The sequence below is a fragment of the Nannobrachium achirus genome (genome assembly GCF_963921795.1).
Source record: "Nannobrachium achirus genome assembly, chromosome: 2".
NCBI lineage: Eukaryota > Metazoa > Chordata > Actinopteri > Myctophiformes > Myctophidae > Nannobrachium > Nannobrachium achirus.
In genome coordinates, this window is record NC_137811.1 from 43,063,231 (window position 1) to 43,083,268 (window position 20,038).

The following is a 20,038-nucleotide window of genomic DNA, read 5'->3' on the forward strand; positions in this document are numbered from 1 at the left end:
AATGCACATGAATCCTAGTATCTCTATTCTGGTCATGTCATAATAGTCAAACATTCAGCTAAAACTACTTTTTATTGTGCGTGTGTGTACATGTACTCTACGAAGGATGAAGTTGGGTGGCTCTACGTTTGAGCCAAACGTGACTGTACTGTAGGTCAGTGGTTCTCAAGCTGTGGGTCAGGACCCCCAGGGGGGTCCCCAAATTATTTTGGGGGGTCCCCAGATGATTAACTTAATGTGCAACAGTTCAAATATGATTATTTTGGGGTCGCGGCCTGAAAAGGTTGAGAACCACTGCTGTAGGTGAAAAGTAATGAGGGAGCAGGACAGGTGGGGCTGGACGTACCGTAGGTCGGGGACTCTCGTCCGTCGTCCTTGTCCGATTCACGCTCCCTTCTCTTCCTGTGGTGCTTGTGTCCGCGGTGGCGATGTCTTCGCTTGCTTTCTCTGCCCAGGGGGACGTGGACACCGACATACACCGCTCTGTGGCCTGGGACAAGAGGAGGAAGAGAGCAACAGATATAACAACTGTTAAATTTTATGCAGCTACCCACAGAGTGAGTGAGTGTGCATGTGCATCTGTGTCTGTGGTTCCTTGTTCCCTTGACATTAGAACAAAGAGTTTAGAGAACAAAGACAGTGGCCATCTTTCATACAGAGGACGGAGACAACGGAAGCCTTAAAAAGGAGACAAGGGGACATGCAGGCTCCTCTATGTAAACACTATATTGCTGGCGATGTTATCCCTTACTACGTGGTGTTCCTACTGACGTCAATGGAGATGGTACAGATGGACGACAGACAGGGCATTAGTAAATAACAGTTCGTTCATTGTATCTGATACCTCAACTTCAAAATACTTGTATTCCTTAAAATATTTGCATCTGTTAATATGGCGACTGACACTTGCAGTCTTGCAACCTTTATTTTATGAGCCTTAATAGGTTCAGGTTTGACCAATAATGCAGCCAATTATTTACCTTCAACAATTACTAGCAGCCCAACATGTATTGTCACTATGTTGTTCTTTGTTGACTGCTTGACAATTTATTACATTTATTTATTAAGTCAAGATCTTCCAGTTTCCTCCCCCTAGCTCCCAGAGTAGCATAAAAACACTCCCGTTTCCATTCTCCCACCAGCAGTTCCACTGAGACATGCAACATGTCAACACCTGCTCTCCCCCGACCCAAACATGCAGGTTGAACATGCAGGCTCAAACACATTTAGGCCCCAATAACGTCTCAGAAAATCTCAAATTCTGATTTATTGAATTCACATACATACCATTGAACTTCCCCATACTTTCAAAAATTAAGGCATGTTTACACCATTGCATCAAATAACCACTCTATTTTTTGGGTGGTCACCTTTGTGGATTGAAGATGCATTTATGATTTACTTGTTCTAAAACACACTTAAGTAGACTCACCACACAATAAAATCCCCCATTGTAAATTCAACTCTGGCAAGTACAGTACAATTCTACTCAGATTCAACTCTTGAGTTTCTAGTGTGATCAATTTAAGCATGTTCTAATTTGACCTCACTGTGCCATTTTCAGCTATTGAATGACTATAGACTAACTGACAGACAGAGACCTGGCAAAGAAAGGATACAACAGCAACAATAAACATTGAATTTATAAAGGAGAGTGGTGTTCCCTGTCCTGCCCAATGATTGATTGAACATTTTAGAGTTCTGCCTACACTTTATCTTTGTTTTATGATTCTACGCTGCCAACATCATGCAAAGGCCTGAATACGGTGCATGTGCATGTGTGCGTTGGTTCCTTTTAATGAGCCAGACCAGAGCTTGGGTGTAATGCAGTGCATGTTGTTAAGTGGAAAGTGACTACAGTAACTACAACACACAGACCACTGTTGTGCAATCTGACACTATGACACTGGCCAAACTCTAAACACAGATTTATATCAAACACTGAGAATAAGCACAGACATTCTCCACACAGAATGGATGATTCCCTACACATTTTCCCTTTAAAATCACATAATTCTCCAGACCTCAGCTATGATGACACTTCATTACTGATTCTTTTACACCTTTGAAAGAAGGCCGGCAACATTGTATGATGTATTGTATATACATCCTGTGCCACTTGGAAGTTATCTAGGAATCCCCAGCGAGCCAAGCAGGACAAACGTTTGATGTGTCAACTCAAGCACAAGCTTGTATACTATGTACCGGGGTATAGGGAGGACGATAACTGTCTGTGGGGTACATAAAACTGTGTCAAAGACATACAGTAACAGCTACTGTGTGTGTGTGTGTGTGTGTGTGTGTGTGTGTGTGTGTGTGTGTGTGTGTGTGTGTGTGTGTGTGTGTGTGGGGGGTAGCTTTCGCTACATGGTGTTTTATGTGTAAACACGTGCAGCACTTACTCTCCAGCTCCTCTTTCTCAAAGTTGGTGTTGAGGTTGGAGCTGGTCTTCCCCAGGTCCACCACAGCTTCCTCGTCGTTCCCCTGAGAGGAAACACGCTGATTCAGTACAAAAACACGGTAACATAGTAACTAATGCTAGTTTATTAAAATGAAGTGCCGTACAATAAGTGCCGTACAATTTCACAACAGAATTAGGGATGAGGCCGAATATTCGGCACCGAAAATTTTCGGCCGAAAATGGCTAAAAATGCATTTTCGGTTTTCGGCTGGATAGCTTTTAAAACCGAATAGTTGAGCACCGAATAGTGTGAAGGACAGGGTCAGGGGTCCTCAATAGGCGGACCGCAGTCCATGTCCGGACCGCGGCACATTTCTGAGAAATCTCCGCACAGTTGTATCTGACGATCGGACTGACTGTGTGTGATGTGTGTTTGTGTGTGTGTGCGTGGGTGTGTATGTGCTGATTGTGCTCATTCGCTCAAACACATACACAGGCTCACAAGACACACCCCTACGCCAATTTGCAAGCCCACAAAGCGTCGCGGGTGCAACGTGCTGTGGGCTTGTAGATCAAAGGTTTTCCTTCCCTCCGAGTCTCCGACGCAGTCTGCTCTCCATGCTGCTCCCCCCCTCCCCTCTCCTCTCCTCTCCACACACTCATGCCGCTCGCTGCCTTAAAAAAGTTGCTAAAACCTCTTGGAAACCATTGCTCCCACTGGATTAATAACTTAGAGATCTTCTACCTTTGGCTGTTCAATTGGAGAGGACAACAGCAACACATTAATATCCACGATGTAAGGCTCCAACTGCTTGCATTAGACGAGAAATGGTCGCGAAACTCGCGATGCGTGATCATGCGTCTTTAACAATGTGATGTGTCGTTGCATTACTCGCATATTATTGCCAGCTATCCTAGGCTGTGTTAGGTTAATAACTATGACTCGTTGACCCTGATTTGACTGGTCATTTGACATAGTCAATCAGCACAGTCAGTCTGGCTTGTGCAGTACGTGTCAACTAACTGAATGTCAAGTAATCCTCTCCCCCTCACGCTAAGTTCCACTTTATTTTCCATTCTGAACGACAAGCCTAATATTGCATTTATGCTCTTTAGTTTCCAATAATTAAACTATAAGCCAGTGTTTTATTGCTACACAATAAATGTAAATAATGTAGCCTACTCTACATGCATAAATAATTATCCATTCATCCATCCATCCATCTTCAACCGCTTATCCAGCATCAGGTAGCAGGGGTAACAGTTCCAACTGAGATTTCCAAAGTTCCAAATAATAATAATAATAATTAAAATAAACAATTCTAATGATTATAATAAACATACATACATACAGTACATACTATATAAATGTATCCGCCTTATTTCGCCTTCGCCTTTTTTTCGGACCTGGACCTGTTTCAAAAAAATATTTCTGGACCTTCAAGATTTGTATTTGAGGACCCCTGGGCCCTAGATCATTTTGCAACATACAGTATGTGCATTTGTTGTTGAAGGCCTGGCTGTTACAGCCCTTGTGTTTACAATAATATTTTGTTGTAGGCCTAGATCATTCTGCAGTTTTAAGCACCTTGTTCTGATGCACTTTTATCTCTGTAGGATACTACAGAAATAGTTGCACTATTTTGACTTTGTTTTATGCTAACATTGCAAAGAGAAAATATTTTATTTTGTTATGTGTGCATTCAAAAGTGAGAAATAAATGTTTTATGGAACCATATGGTGATTATTATTTAAGTTAGGGTTTGCCATAATCAGGTAGCTTTACAACAAAGGTACAGCAATGGTACAAACATTTATTATACAAAATAAATTATATACATGTATTATTCGGCTATTCGGTATTCGGTATTCGGTGGAATGTTTCCAGTATTCGGTATTCGGTTTCGGCCAAGAATTTTGCTTTCGGCCCATCCCTAAACAGAATGTAATGCCTCAACTCTTCGCGGCCTGAAAACTCAGAACCACTGAGTTACAGTACAATGAAGGGAAGAGCTACACTGAAGACACATAGTTTAAGCTCCATGCTCAGCATATTTACAAAACCACAAGCAAAAATGTGCTTCATGCTAGAGCCATGAAGTGAAGTGAAACTGGGAATAGGAATAGAACTGGGAGAAAACATACATGCATCAGTTAACATATCTGTACATATGTGTGCGCACAGACAGTACACACACTCTACATTCTACAACATAAACACTGATGTATTGTACTGCTACAATGTGTGATGTGTCCTTTGTTTTTCTCGTCATTTGATGCTCTGTAATGCGCAGAGCACTGTGATTAGCATATTCATTAAACGTAGCTTAATAAACACATTTGACTCAACTCCAGGTGGCAGAGCCTGGGAGAGGTTGTAGGCAGGACAGACCAGCGAGAAACGGATCTCGCCAAGGCCAGGCATTTCTCCAACACCTGCAGCCATGAATGAGGTCAATATTTGTGTTGGGCACAAGCCAACAACACCTCATCTTTACAAATCCACGTGACTAACACAAACACACAACCCACATGCACACACATACTGTATAGTGTATAAATATATAGAGCAGATAGCATACTGTACACCATGTATACACATACTGTACTACTAGTACTGTATTACAGTAGAGAAAATAGTACTGCGATCTCCCTGACCAGCGCAGACCATCACAGGAAATGACTGCTCCAGCATTGCTATTGACCGAGTGCTTTATGACAGTATTATCACCTTCCACACTAAAGCCAAACACTGATAACTGACTGACATTGAGATCCTACTAACATCACATTTACATTCCTTCAGTCACACCTACTGCAATGACCAAAACCCTCAGATACTGCTTATGATCCCATCATTCAGGCAGGGCAGAATGCCAAAAGCTAACTATTACACCACAGCTGCTACACAGAACCTTTTGGCTGAATTAACACACAACATGACTTGAATGCAGAGTAAATGCACGCAACATCACTTGTTTGTTAAGCCTGGGGTTACTGTACTTTATGATGTGAATGCCCTGGGATCAAGGGATTACAATTTACAATTGCAATTTAGGCAGTTTAGCAGACACTCTTCCAGAGCGATTTACAATAAGCAAGGAGAACACAATGTATTACATCAAAATGCATGCAAATATATAATCTGTACATTGAAACTAAACACTAACAGGAAGCCAGAACATCAGTCTACATAACATGCCATAACATGCCATCTAAACTGTAATACAGTAACTTAAGATCATAACAGAAGTGACACTGACAAGAGCCATTCTATTTCATTGCAACAGACAGAGGAGTTGACTCTGGGAACAAGAGGAGAGAGCCAAAGTCCCTGACCTCAAATGAACCTTACTCAATTTCCAGGAATTACCGTAGTTATAATAGTAGTGGTGTGTGGTGATTCTGCATTTCTGAAATGCTGGACAAGAGCAGCCGCGAAGGAGCATTTAGCTCACATCTACAGTATATTGAAAAGTGAGCATTTTGGCCCAGCTTGTGGCATGGCTCGAGGGGTGGCAATGTCAGGCAATTGAACCGATTGGATGTAAGGAGCAGCAGAGCCTAAAGCTAGATCTGCTAGGGAGACTTCTAGACTCATTCTGGTTTCAATCAACCATATCCTCACCCTAGGCCCAGGGTGCAACTAATAATTACAATCATAAAAACGATTAATGTCAACTATTTGATTAATCTATGTAATTAATTCAGACCACAACATGACAGTAAAATGAGGCAATAAAACACAAAATGACTGTAGATGCTGTCATGCTCATCACGTGTTATGGTATTCTGAACCCAAACAATTAATCTTGAAATTGCTTAATTTGTTTATCCAGCAGTCAAAGTTGAAATGAGTCAACATCTTGTTCAACCAAGTCTTCAAATCATCTAAATTGATTTTTAAAGGTTTTAAAGTTGAACCATCCCAGGGGACTAAAACACGTCCTCCTAATCCTTAATTTATACACCGTCGTCCGGTTGCAATACCATGTATAGATTGGCAGTTTTTTGCACAGGACACTGACTATCGGCTAAAATTAGTATAAAATCAGGTTTTGTCTTCCAACAATGAGCAATTCTTTGCTCTTTGTGCAAACCATTGTATTCTTTACCCTGTGCCTGTAGTCTTATTATGGAACAAAGTAAGTCAATATGTGTTATACTTTATGTAGTAATACCACAAATGTAATACCATATATTAGAATCAATGTGTCATGATGATAGAACAATTAGACATTATTCAGTTACAAAAAGTGTAATCGATTATTTTCTGTTGTTCAATTAATCACTTTGAGATGAATGGTTGCAGCTGCTATAGACCAGTTATACAGATCACAAGCTTCCTCCAGAAAAGGCATTAATAATGTCCATAAAATGTTGGAGCTTAATTTCACATACCAGAAGAACCAGGCAAGGAGCAGTCCCAGATTCTGTAATCCATACAATGTCTCAATAACCCTGAGAGGAAGCAGCGACTGGTGCAGTCTGATCATGTCATGAAAGGCTAGATCACTGACACCGTGCCATGGCTATTTTGGTTGTTTTGACTGTTTCAGAGTGGTTTCCAGGACAGCTCTATACCTGAAATATAGCAGGGGCTAAATACAGCCTCTCGCGAACAGCAGCTCTGCCAATGTGTGCCCCAATGCAACCTTTTGTGCATGTTAAACTCTCACATACAGTTTATTTTCATCTTTTTCTTTCCCTTTATTGTTTACAGTTTTTTTCTTCTTTTTCTCCTAGATGTATTAATGACAGATTACTGCGTCTTATGTTCCTGATAACATCCCTGGTACTAAATCATAGTAGCCGTTGCACTAATAATTGACTCAAAGGAAACCTCATTAGTCATGTCAGCTTTTTTGAAAAGATAAGAGAATACAATAAAGTCAGAACAAAAACAGCGTGCATGGAGTAGATCGTAGCAGGGACTGACAAAATATCATGCGGGTACCACCAGGATATGTTGGGAATGCACAACTGAAAAAATGCCAACTTCAACTCCACCTCCAGGCTTTTCTTACAACTAATTTCAAACAAAACCAGAAACTGGGATCAAAGAATGATGATGAATGGATGTCAAGTATTGTCAACACTCAACAACACTAAGGGTTTGTCAATAATGGAAAAGGGAGGGTCATCCTAGCTTAGAAGCAAGTTGAGGTAAGACATGAAGCAAAAAACGAAACAGATTTGTGATACCGTTAGGTTTGTTTGGATGTCTAATATGGTTATTGACCAACTAAACATTTGGTTGGTTGGGCTGCAAATATGTTGGTTAAAGGACAACTTTGTTTTTTTTACAACAAGGGTTCATATTTTAGATTGTAATTAGAGAAAAGAAAAGATGTGTTAAAATGTTTTCATTTACTGCTTTCTATTGTTTTAGCGATTTTAATATTTTGATTTCAGTGGTTGGGGCCATATGTAAGTGGCTAAATATGCATTTTTAGACACAATAAGCTGGCAATTTCGTTGTTACTATTTACACCAGTCCCCATAAATCACATCTGCCCATGAAAGATTGCGGTGCATCTTGGGAATTGGCTTATTATGTCTAAAAATACATATTTGGCCACTTGCATACAAATCAAAATCGTTAAAATCACTAAAACGATAGAAAGAAGTGAATGGAAACATTTTAACATTCATCTTTTCTTTTCTCTAATCTAAAATATGAACCCTTATTGTAAAAAAACAAAGTTGTCCTTTAAAGTGCCGTTAGGAATGCCAGCCACTTTGGCTGATTGTTAGTCTGTTGAAGAATATTTGCAATCGCAAAATTTATGAAACACACAGAAAAGAGGCAAGTCGATTAGGCTAAGTTAGGCTATAGTTTTGGACAAGGATAAGAGAAGCCAAAAGAAGAATTCAGGTGCATTTGGTTGAAATCAAGCCAAGATAACATGAATTGTAGTTTGTTTAGAATGACGTGATTAGTTTAGCTGAGCATCACCTTTCACATTTATAGTCATTCATGTTTGTTGAAGTGCAAGTAAGTTTAACCTTTTATTCTGTGGAATGACAACAATCATGTGGCTGAGATTTGATAAACTGTTAAGTCTGTAGGTGAAATAGAATGCATTCTTAAATTCATGCTGTGGAGCTGTCAGTCTGTTCAGCTTTTCCAGCATATTACACTTCAACTTTGTTGTCACATCAAAGTTTACAGGTGTAAATTACATAAACATACCGTAAACCAAACATATTGACTAGTCAAACTGCCCTGCCTCACAAAATGGAAGTAGCTATAACTGTTGTTTCTGAATTTGGATTCCAATTTGGACCACCAGTAACAGCGATGTCTCTTTCCCACAAGATGTCATATTGCCTTTGGCTCTCCCACCACTCAACTCTGACATTCTAGGGATACGGCAATATTCGTCACATCTTTTGCCAGGGTATTTTGGCTCCAATCTCTTGCAGTCCCACTCCTTACTACTGAGAATATTGTCGGAGTAGCAGTCTAGTAGCAGTAGTCAGTCTACCATTGTATTCATTAGACGTTGCTCTGAGGAAGAACAATAATACAATGGCAGCAGCCTCACACGTGTATGTAAAATATAAAACAGTGGTACATACCATAGAAGCTGCTCTGACCCTCCTCTGAGTAATGATATCTCCCCAAAAGTCCCCCATGTCTGGTTGATCCTACCCAGAAGCAGGGACACAGTGACAGCAGTCTTCTAAACACTGCTTTCCCAGCTATTTAAACGTTGCTAATACTTCAGAAGTAGAAACAACTTAATGATACAACGACAACAAAAGTTGAAATCCTCCTAGTCCTCAGCACATGTGGCAAACTGCTTCAAACCTCAACAAGTTTATTTCAGCAGGCAAACGGCTCTGGGCAGATCTGTTCCGCCCCAAGTCAAAGCAGCTGCGTAGTTGCACTCGCGTGGGACCCGTGGGTGCCTGCTGGAGTAAATATGTAAGTTCTCAGGTGTTACATCCGTTGCCAGAGAGGATCAACTATGATTTAGATATTTATAGCTGCATGTGCAATACCGTGTGTGTGAGCAAAGCCCCACACAAATAAGGAACAAATCAGGCAAAAGGGGGGAAGGACCATGTTGAGCATGTGGCATGCGCTCTACTGGTTGTCTCCCTGTATGTTGAATACAATGCTATTGTAAAGAAAGAAAGTAAAGAAAATAAAGAAAAAGGTTTGCCTCAATCATTGCAGTTATAAATCAACCCTTTGCTAAAAAAGGTACAATGTGGTCCAAATACTTCAAGTGTATGATACAAAATTACTTTCTTTCAAAATAAGCCTTTAAAAAGCAGGGCATTAATTCGTAATTAACGCTCGGGATCTTGCTGTGCAGTCAGTTTGACATTATACAGTAAAGCCCTAGTGTGTATGCAGTTCGTACCAAGAAGAGAATAGTGTCAGCGGAAGACAATTGAACCACAAAATGTTACACAAGTTTTTCTTTCAGTTGTTGTGCACACAGGCAGATTTGTATATGGCAATGATATTATTACAGCATACAGCCACAGGCCAAAACTCAAAATAATAGGAGAGGATGTAGGTGTGTGGGTGTGAGTCTGTGAGACTATCATAATAACAATACTAGTACCACCTGCTACAGTAAATCGTATAACAGCGTTCTGTTCCAGACAGAAACTGCAACGGTTGTTGTAGGGTTCTTTTAACATGGATCGGTTTTCAAGACATTTGACATTTTCTAAATAACAAGTGACTATACAACGCTTTTATTAGCATTACAACATGCAGACAAGACAGACAACCTCTCCCACACTCTCACACAGTACACATCCCCTCTCAGGTTTCCTCTCATTTTCAAACAGACCTTCTCACAGGTAATACCCTGTCTCGCTTCACCTGGTCACATAACATTCCCTTCTAGAGCTACTGTGAGCTGTAGGGTAACCTCGCCAGTTCACAACAGGCCGTTTGGTTTCCGCCTAAAGCGCGGAAACCACTAGAAGAAGCGGCGCGTCGCTTTGATTTGGTTCCCTCCGTTTGTTTCCCCAATCCCTATTAAAATGCTCCAGTAGCCTAGTGTAGTCTTGCCAGTCGCTACGAGTTGGAATAAAAGATGCATATCCCAAACACATTTTTCAAAAGCAAAACTACGCCCCATCAAGGAGTTTATTAGGTAGGCCCTAAAAGTATGTCCTTGAGCGCAGGGGAATTATTTTGGGTTAAAACTGAATCCGGTTTGATAGTTCCGGCAAATTGTAGTCCTTTGAGTACTACAACATGACGTAAAGTGGTTTCCTCCCGCGACCGGATCAAACCTCAAAAAGTGAAGTGATCCCAGACTAGCTGTAGGGTGGACAGTGTCAGACCTGTCCTGCACACACAAACACACAGTGCACACAGAAGATCATCTCTTCCACAGACCAGCGATTGAAACCATCCAGCTGCTGGATTCCAGTATTCTTGCTTTCTCTCCAGGATAGCCTCCTTCTTTGCAGTCCCTTAACACACCTATCCTCCATTAACTAACCTTGCGGATGGTTTAGTATGCTACTCTGACCTGATCCTGTCCACACCATGTGAAGGGGGGCAGATAAGGGCTCAATCCCAATTTCCCCCTTGTTGTGGACCAATAGAGAATTACTGATATACGTTAAAGTTTAAACACAGAGCAGTGTAGTTACTTTGTGCACCAACTCTCATGTCTCTTTATATTTATTCTCCACCACTTTCACTTCAGTACCGACTGACCCATCCTGGTTCATAGAAAATATGAATTCACAATACAGTATTTTAAAGAGACAGTATAAGGGTCGATTATATGGCCAATATGAACAGTACAGTGATTCAAGTCCTCAAGGGATCCGTTCCATGTGCAGCTGAAAAGATTAGAAAAACTGTAACTCCAACAGGATTATGAAGCAACCAAACCATTATGCACATTGCACACAATACAGTAAGGTGTGGTTACCCAGGTTAGATTAGCTCAGTCCAGAACATGAACAAATCCTGTAAGGTTACCACCAGAACATGTCTGGCAGCCGCCTTATACTATAATACAGGTTCTTTGGTAAAACATACTGAAATGTATAATTGCATGACAAAGAAAAAAGAAATGATCTAGAAATATTGGCTTATGCTTGCAACCAAATGTAGCATTTCTTCATAATTAATTGACAATTAAAGATGGGGTGCGATAATCCCCCCCCCCCCCCCCTTAAACATGATGATCAGGTATTATGATTACTAGAGATTCGCGGCCGCTGGCGCGGCCGCTCATATCTAGAAATCGCGCCCTAACGGGCGCTCATATTTGATCATAGTCATTGAAGACACAGAACTGTTTTAAAGTAGTAGTGTTTCTGGCAATATCAGCAAAAAGACAAACGAACAGACAGACAGAGGAAATTTAATATATAGTGTGTTGTTACTTTGCTCTCTCTCTCGCTCTCTCTAGCCCCTGATACATGTGGCAATATTTTCATCAATATCAACCAGCAATGACCAGAGGCGTCAACTGGCACCAGTCATGTTGCCATACCTTATCAACAGGCATGAATTTATTTTAAGAAGAACATTTTATTTTTTCCCCCCTTTAGCCAAGGTATGGAAGTTGCCATACCCAATTGACGCCTCTGGTCGTTGCTGGTTAAATTGCTACGTGTATCAGGGGCTTCTCTCTCTGGTGGCCCCCTCTCTCTGTCCCGTACTGGGAAAGATCATAATGTCTGCACTACACTCTCCCTGCCACCAGGGGACACAGTAGGCCTACTACACTCAAAGTACACTGCACCGTGCGTGGAACTATTTGTAAGTATGTGTTTCGGCCGGAAGGTTTATAATGGATGTACTATGATGTAATTCGCGTCATAGCATTAAATTATTGTTTTGTTTAATTGTACATCGTGCAATTACAATACGTTCAGGGAAAGCAGCTAGGAATGTAGGGGGGAAATGCAGCGATGTATGTGTGAAAGGAGGAATGTGTAGAAGTAGTCGTGTGAGAGTCTATCAATGACATGCTTAAACGGCACCATGAGGCTGGGCTTGAATTAGTAAGGAGATAGTATGAGGAAGATTTTTTATAAAAGAAAGTGTACAGAAAGTGTCAAAATTGTTTTATGTGGCCACACCCACCAGTTAATTAAGTATGCCTGGTTGTCAGGTGGATGTTGACCCAGCTGAAGTTAGCCACACCCACAGTGTTGGGTGAATGGTAAAAGGGGAGGGGATGAGTTTATGATGTCATTAAATAGGTGTTTTTTGACTGGGCCTTTTGACTCAGAGGCTTTCAGCTTTCAGGAAGTAAACACAAATACACAGGGAAGACAAATCTGCACATTATAACCCCACCTGGGGGTCTATTAGAGTAATGTTAACTCCATAGACACATACAAAACAGAAAAAGTACAAAACTATGGCACCACCTCTTTAAAGCACAACCATGATTTTGATAAGAAAAAGCTAAAGAAAACTAGTAAGAGTGTATGTAAGTACTGATTACTGAACTGCATGTAAATGTTTTTAAATGTTGCCTTTCGACAGGAATTAGACCTATAATAGGCCTCTTTAGTTCTCCCTCAGCCCTTCCTTCTATTATGACTTCTATAAGAGGAAAAAACTCTGCAGATGGAAACTGAAGACAGCAGTGAGAGCAACAGAATAGAATTACAAGCATGACTACAAACTGGACTGAACTTTTCCTTTTAGAATAGCCAAGTAAAGCTTTCTCTTGAGCACTCTGATGTTAGTAAAATAAGGTTTTTTATTTATTTCGAACACCTAATAATACTGTACTACTGTCAGCGTAGACCGATTCAGGTAAACAGGGAAATATGAAAATAACAAGTCAGGTTAATGCATGTCTTAAATCAGGGGTCTTCAACAGGGGGTCCGTGACCCCTAGGGGGTCCTCACTACAGGGGGTCCTCCAAATCTTCCAGTCCTTTTAATATTAACAACTTGAACCCTAGTGTCCATATTCGGGGAGAACTGTAGCCAAAAATAGCAGATCTACATGCTCAACGTCTCACGCTGCGAGGCGTTGTGAGCTTGTAGATCGTCTATTTTCGGCAAAGAGGTTTGGTGTAGAGGGGAAAAAGAGTAAAAGGTCAAGTTTATTAGGTAATGACGGTGGTTAAATATCTGAAAACACAAATTGACATGAATCCAAAATACACTGATGATTGTGCTGTCAAACCATGAAACTATATGGAATCTATGAAAAGGTTGTGGTGCTGCTTCATCTCTCTCTCAACTAAGGGGTCCTTGGCCTGAAAACATTGAAGACCTCTGTCTTAAATTGTTACTAATCCTCCATTAGTAACAATAGTAGTAATACTAGTAACGTGATTTTTAAAACACGCTACGTTGCGCCACCTTCCTGACTAATGCACATCCATGTACCTTTTATGCCCATATGGAGATCTCTATTAGCTCATTTACAAAATCACGTGATTAGTTTTGTAAAGACACTCAATTCTGTAAACACCTTTTTAACTGCAGCAGGAAGATGCAAAAATAATCACTGGATGCAGCAGCCACATGCTGCCCTTCCTGATAATCAGTATCATGAACCACAGTCTCATGCCATAAGTCTAATTTATACTTTGTGACGTGATGGCGACGCTCGCCGGAAATAACTGAGTTTCAAGCGATGTACTGTATTTTTTGTCGCGTGACATCGCAGCAGTGCACCAAAGTATAAATTATGCTTAACAGTTGAATTGCTAATTGTAGAACTCCTACTGCCTTCGGCCCTCTGCATTCTGAGATAGATGACACAAACCATTCTTGGAGACTGGGGGGGGGGCTGTGGGTGGGGGTGACAGAGAGCACTCCCACCACACATGATACACCACTTCTCCTGTGACTCAGTCCTCTTAAAACCCCACTCCACCAGCTAGCTGAAGAGATGAAAAAAAGATTGTTTCTTAAAGCATGTGCACGTCAGTAGACTGTGCACAGTGTGCAGGCAATGTTCTGCTCAAGTGGTTCCTGGCTTGTACGATAACTTCTTCACCTCATGAAAACCCATCCAGCTGGTGTGCATATAGGAGAGGGCATGTGTTACGTGCAGAAATGAACTAGCTGTACCAGTGTCTGTGTGCCATGCGAGTGTGTTTAATTGTCTGTATTATTGAGCACCTTCCGCTGCTTTGAGCCCTGCTTTGTCACGCACAGGCCAGACAGCAGGCAGGAGTTGCTGAGTTTCAACCGACGCAATGACATACTTCCTGGATTCTAAAGCTCCTTTCTAAAGTAAAGGGTTAGAGCAGAATGCAGAAACCAGTCACCTTCCTCCACCCGCTATTAACACTACCCCAACTGAAAACGAACAGATTCATTCCAAAATGATAGACAAATCCTTTCAAAAAGGAAACAAAGACCCAGAAAATATACAATTGCGCAAAAATAGAATAGAATAGAAACTGGACCCTCTAACCACACTGTTACACTTCTAGATTTAGGCAACATTTTCCACTGCGTAGCTACAGTGTGCAAGTACACACTTTACATGAAATGCTCAGCACAAAGCAGCCACCGGGAGCTGTCGGCCACTTGACAAATTTGAGTAGCAATAATCTGAAAAAGAAAAGGAATTCTAACAAAAAGGCAAGTCTGATGATTTATTGCATGCCAAGGAGTAGTCTCTGATCATACAGAGTCAACATTTAACTTTCTAATGTGAGTGACAAATAGGAAAACGTGTGGTGGTCAGTCATCAGTTACTGAGTGAGTCTACCTGACACAATATGAAAAGCATGACCTTTACTGGCCGGGTCTTGAATTGGCAATTCTTCTCAGAGAGCTGATAATATCTCCACCATTTGTCACAAATCTGCATTTACATGAGACTGTTAGCACCAGCCCCACTGCAAGAACATGACCCAAACTTTGCAACACTGTCAGAACAGCCCAAAGGCCCTGAAAACAAGGCTCCCTAACTTCCTTTAAAACCACTCTGAAAAACCACTTACAGGCAGCTGCCATTCGAAACTGGTAAAAATAAACCTAGCCTAACCTTACCCTCCCCTTCTATTGTAAATACCTTTTATTTTGCATCGTTTTTCTTTATAAGAAATTACCAGAGTTTCCTTTTAGTTTAGTTGACCTTGTACCAGTGAACTGTTCTGTCATTAAAATGCACCTTTTCCTATGCAAACTAATACATACTTCAATCAATCAATCAATGTCAAGTCATAGTTAGTATACGAAGATACTGAGACAGCTGATATTGTACAGTGCCAGTGTGCAGTCATCATCATAAAAGTCAACAGTCCTGTTAACAGCCCCTAGAGTCCAGGGTTTCCTGCAGCACTTTACAGGCCAGGCGCCCCGCCCGGCCTGAAAACCCCCCCGCCCCCCCAAGGGACTAAAAAAAAAAAAAAAAATCAAAAAAAAATTCTCAAAAAAAGTTTTTGGACCTCCAACAATGTACTAGGCATGATCGCGAAATTGCATGTTTAACCCCCATACCAACCCTATCTTTCAAACATGGCAGCCATGTTTGTTTACATTTGAAGAAAACATAAGGGCTGGTATCTCCTGAATGCCTATTCAATGTTGAATAAATGTGAATGATAGCATGTAGTTGTGTTTTCCGTCATCATGGGCACATTCATGTGTTTTTTATAGGGCAAAAATAAGAATTAATATAAAAAATTAAGTGAATTAATTACTCGAATTAATTAATTAATTATCAAAAAATTTCGCCGCACGCGCTTTGCGCGTGCGCCATGAGATCCCCCCCTGGTCAAGACTTTTTCCTGCAGGAAACCCTGGAGTCCGATCTGCTCCTTACACCCAAATAGAAGTTTTGACCAGAGGGCGGTGCTAGAGGAAATCAACATAATGGGGGTCACCATAATCAGGAGGGTTCATCTTGCCCATGGGCTGGATCACAAGTCTCTTGTCTCATGTTTCCTCCCTTCTCTATCCTCGCTTTAACCGGAAGTTCAACTCAGTCCCTCATAATGACAGTCATGCCAGAATGTCTCTTATTCCTGCTCCAGGGACGAGGGGTGAGGATTAGGAGGCATCTCTGAGATGCTAAGTATGAACAAGGAAACATGAGTGTATCCTCCTACCAGGAAGACTTTCCAAGCTTCTCTGGCCTTACAGATGGAAATGTCATGAGTGTGGTGTACGCGTTCAAGTGCGTCGGTGTCATGGGGGATGTCGATGTGAAATAATAGCAGAGCAAACTAGAAGCAGTGCTCTTCCGAGCACAGGTCTCCACGAGGCCAGGTAGGTCCTGGTGGAGCTAAATGTGAAAAGGGTTCCATGTCTTCTTTAGCCTTAAACGGCAATGTGATGCTGCATGCATGATTTGAGGCATTTTTCCAAACAATTCGTTTGGTAAAAGTCCACCTGCTGGTGGCACTATAACAGGCCAATGTGAAAAGAGTGGCATTTGTTCCTTGACCTAGTGGGAATGTGCGTGTACTGCAGAATTTCTCTGTAATCACAAGCTGCTTTCATGATTTAAGTAATTTTGTTCAAAATGGACCAATCCTGCAAACTTTGGAAGCCAATATTAGCCAATTAGGATGGAATATGAAATATCGGACAGATCAGTCTTGATCACATGACTATAGAGATACTGTGTACTGATTTGCATGATTTTTGGATAAAATCTCAAGTAATAATATCGCCTCTATCAGTGGAATTATAGGTAAAAACACGAATCGGCCTGTTATAGCACCACCATGAGGCTGATTTGAATTTTTTAAAGTGCATTTATTCCTCGGCCTATTGGGAATGTGCGTGCACAATTTCACCAAAATCACACACTGCGTTCATGATTTCAGGCATTTTATTCCAAGCGGACCAATCCTGCAAACTTTGCAAGCCATTTTTAGCCAATCGGGATGGAATATGGAAAATCGGACAGATCCGCGCCGATCACATGACTGTAGAGATACTGTCTACCGATTTGCGTGATTTTTGGACACAATATGTAGGAGTACTGGCCAAAAGTTTGTTTTGTAAAAATCGGCCTCCTGGTTGCGCTAGAACAGGCCGATGTGTGAAATTTGGGGCAGAGGTTCAGAATTGGTATCCAGGGAGTGTGTGTGCACAGTTTGGCGACGACTGGGCCAACGGCGCCGGAGATTAGCTGTTAACGGAGGATGGACGGACGGACGGATGGACAGGGGCGAAAACATACTCTCCCCCATGCCTTCGGCTGGTGGAGACAATTAAACTGTGGCATGAACTTAAAAGTGTTCATTCAATGCCATCAATGAGCAGGGATATGTATGTGTAACACTAACAACAGAGTCATGAAGGTGGGGGCTGCAACTCAGCTGTGTCATTGTAATCAGAATTGTATGTTGCTTAACATGATGCTTTTAGAGGAATTGATGTTCCAACTCTAAAAAAACATTTATTTATTACCTCTCTCCTCACATTGTTTCCTCCACTCTCAGTGTGAGGAACAAAAGGCCTCTACACCAAGCCGACGTTGGGCCATCTGGCCATTGATAAGTGTCTGCTCTAAGCGTGGCGCTAGTGGAAAGGCCATGGTGTCATCATGTAGGCGTCATTCTCCAGGAGAATGAATACAATCAATAGGCGTCATGTCAATGCCCATTTGATTTAGAGACATCATCATCGTGTGCGATTTTTTATTTTGTCCTAATGGAGTGCTAAAGGAGAGGCCAAGGGGTCATGAAGGTGCAAAACAAATTCCATGACATTGTAGTAGCAGCCTATAGTTTACAAGATATCTTATTTGGGATGAAAAGTGTTGGTTGGACTAGCCGACACATTGGTGGGTACAGCCATATAAAGTTCTGCTTCTGACCCACACTAGCAGGGCAAAATGTGGAAAGAACACACTGTTGAACAAAGCAGTGAAATGTTTGGGCAGCACCTTTCTGAGCCAGTTTACATTCTAGCATAAAGTAGTAGAGAGCCTTATATTCCACCAGAGATCATCTGGCCACAAGTGTAGTTCTGCTGACGTCAGGGAGCGTCAATTGGGAGGCCTCTCTAGAACAGTTTTCAAACAGTGGGTCAGGACCCATTTGTGGGTCGCAGACCGATTTTTGAGGGTCGCAAGTAAATATGCAATTTATTCCTTTGTGCTTCCTACACTTATTATTTCAAACGATTTTAAAAAGTTTAAACAAAAAAACTTTCCATCAATTCCAACATTTTCAAGAGTATTTCATGAATAAAAAATGTAAAAAGTTAAAAAAGCCTAATAGTAGTGAAAAGGGCGCGTTGTTGTGAGCTTGTAGATGTGCCATTTTCACTAGTTTGGGTCCCGGGCAAATGTGTAATTTCTCTTTTGGGTCTTTCTTGAACTAAAAAGTTGGGTACCACTTCTCTACTACACTGGTTTATGCACGTGTGCGTGTACACGTGTGTGACCTGGCCCACGAGCCAGGTCGTAGCAGTTCATTTACCTTTGTATACCAGACTACAGGGGCTGTGACAGAACTCAATCAATTTTGTCGAGAAGAACTTTCATCCAAATCCAGAGAACAAGGATTCAAACCTGTGATGTAATTAAGAAGTAATAACATTTTACTTGCGCATAGCACAACAAGCACACTTGATTTTTGAGTCAAAACAGGCTCCAATCGATTTTGTAACCGTTTATGGAGCAACTCCAGAATTTACATAAACAACAACATACTGTAGGTTTGAGTCTTGGCTTGTATACATTTCCCAAGCTTTGAGAGACAGTTGTTGATCTTCACAAACATTTCATCATGGAACAGTCTCAGACCACAGGAATAACATGAATTCTTTGACAAAGTCATTCCCCACTTTAAGAACAATGCAAGTTTGGCAACGCCATTATCCAGGAATTCAGTCCAGTTTGCTTGGCATTATAACAGCAACATCTGTTAATGATACAGGCGGACCATAAACACAGTAGAATGGATGGGGTAGAGGGCCTGACTAGAAGGAAAAAGCGTGTCCACACACTAAATGTTTGCAGAAGACACAGATTAGATTAGCCAAGAAAAGATATTAATAGAGAATAGACTGGATAGAATCTTGTGCCATGCACATCTTCAGACAGGGGGGGGGGGGGGTGACATACCAAATGTTCAAATGCAAGATGCAACACTTAACCTTACATTTGCATCAATTTGGAATAAACCTCAGTTTTAAAATAACAGAAAGTAGAGGAGCATTAGCCCAAGTGAATGTACAAGACTGACTGAGGAGACAGAGAGAAAGATGATAAACACCAACTCGTGGCCATTCCTTTGAAGCAGCGGTCAACCTGAGCCGGTATCACACAGGAGAGAGAATGAGTGCCAGACAGTGTAATATGAGTAGGCCTATGACAGTTGTATCTATGTTGCTAATCTAAAAAATAATTGTACAATCTCTATCATTTCATTCCGACCACCATGGGTAAATGGTCACACTTATTGTGACATCTCTCTGCACAACCCGGACCAATGAAAATGGACAGGGCCTACAATAGCAGCATTCAGGGATTAGAATTTCAAACACTTTCTAAAAAAAAAATCCAAAAAAGAAATCAATACTTTACAAAAAACGCAATTCTAAAGATCATGTAAAAACGTACAACAAATTGCTGTGTACATTTATATACAGCAAAGTAGTCTGTTCTTTATATAGATCCATGTTAGCTCTCAGAATCTCATCATAGTGGAAGAAACAAAGACAGTGATAAACAAACATGCCCC

The 20,038-nt window shown here is 41.2% G+C and overlaps 1 protein-coding gene across 3 annotated transcripts in view; it reads right to left on the reverse strand.

Moving 5' to 3' along the window:
• LOC308306165 (sodium bicarbonate cotransporter 3-like) overlaps nucleotides 1-20,038 on the reverse strand; it is a gene marked incomplete at its 5' end in the record, with an annotated part of 63,747 nt that overhangs the window by 43,075 nt on the left and 634 nt on the right. For 2 of the 3 annotated variants that reach the window (XM_080751065.1, XM_080751064.1), the window contains 3 exons: nucleotides 347-490; nucleotides 2,403-2,484; nucleotides 8,987-9,043. In XM_080751065.1, coding sequence (XP_080607191.1) covers nucleotides 347-490; nucleotides 2,403-2,484; nucleotides 8,987-9,043 — 283 coding nt within the window. Of the gene's footprint in view, nucleotides 1-346; nucleotides 491-2,402; nucleotides 2,485-8,986; nucleotides 9,044-20,038 lie in introns of those variants that run through there. The other variant, XM_080751066.1, reaches the window with a different exon arrangement.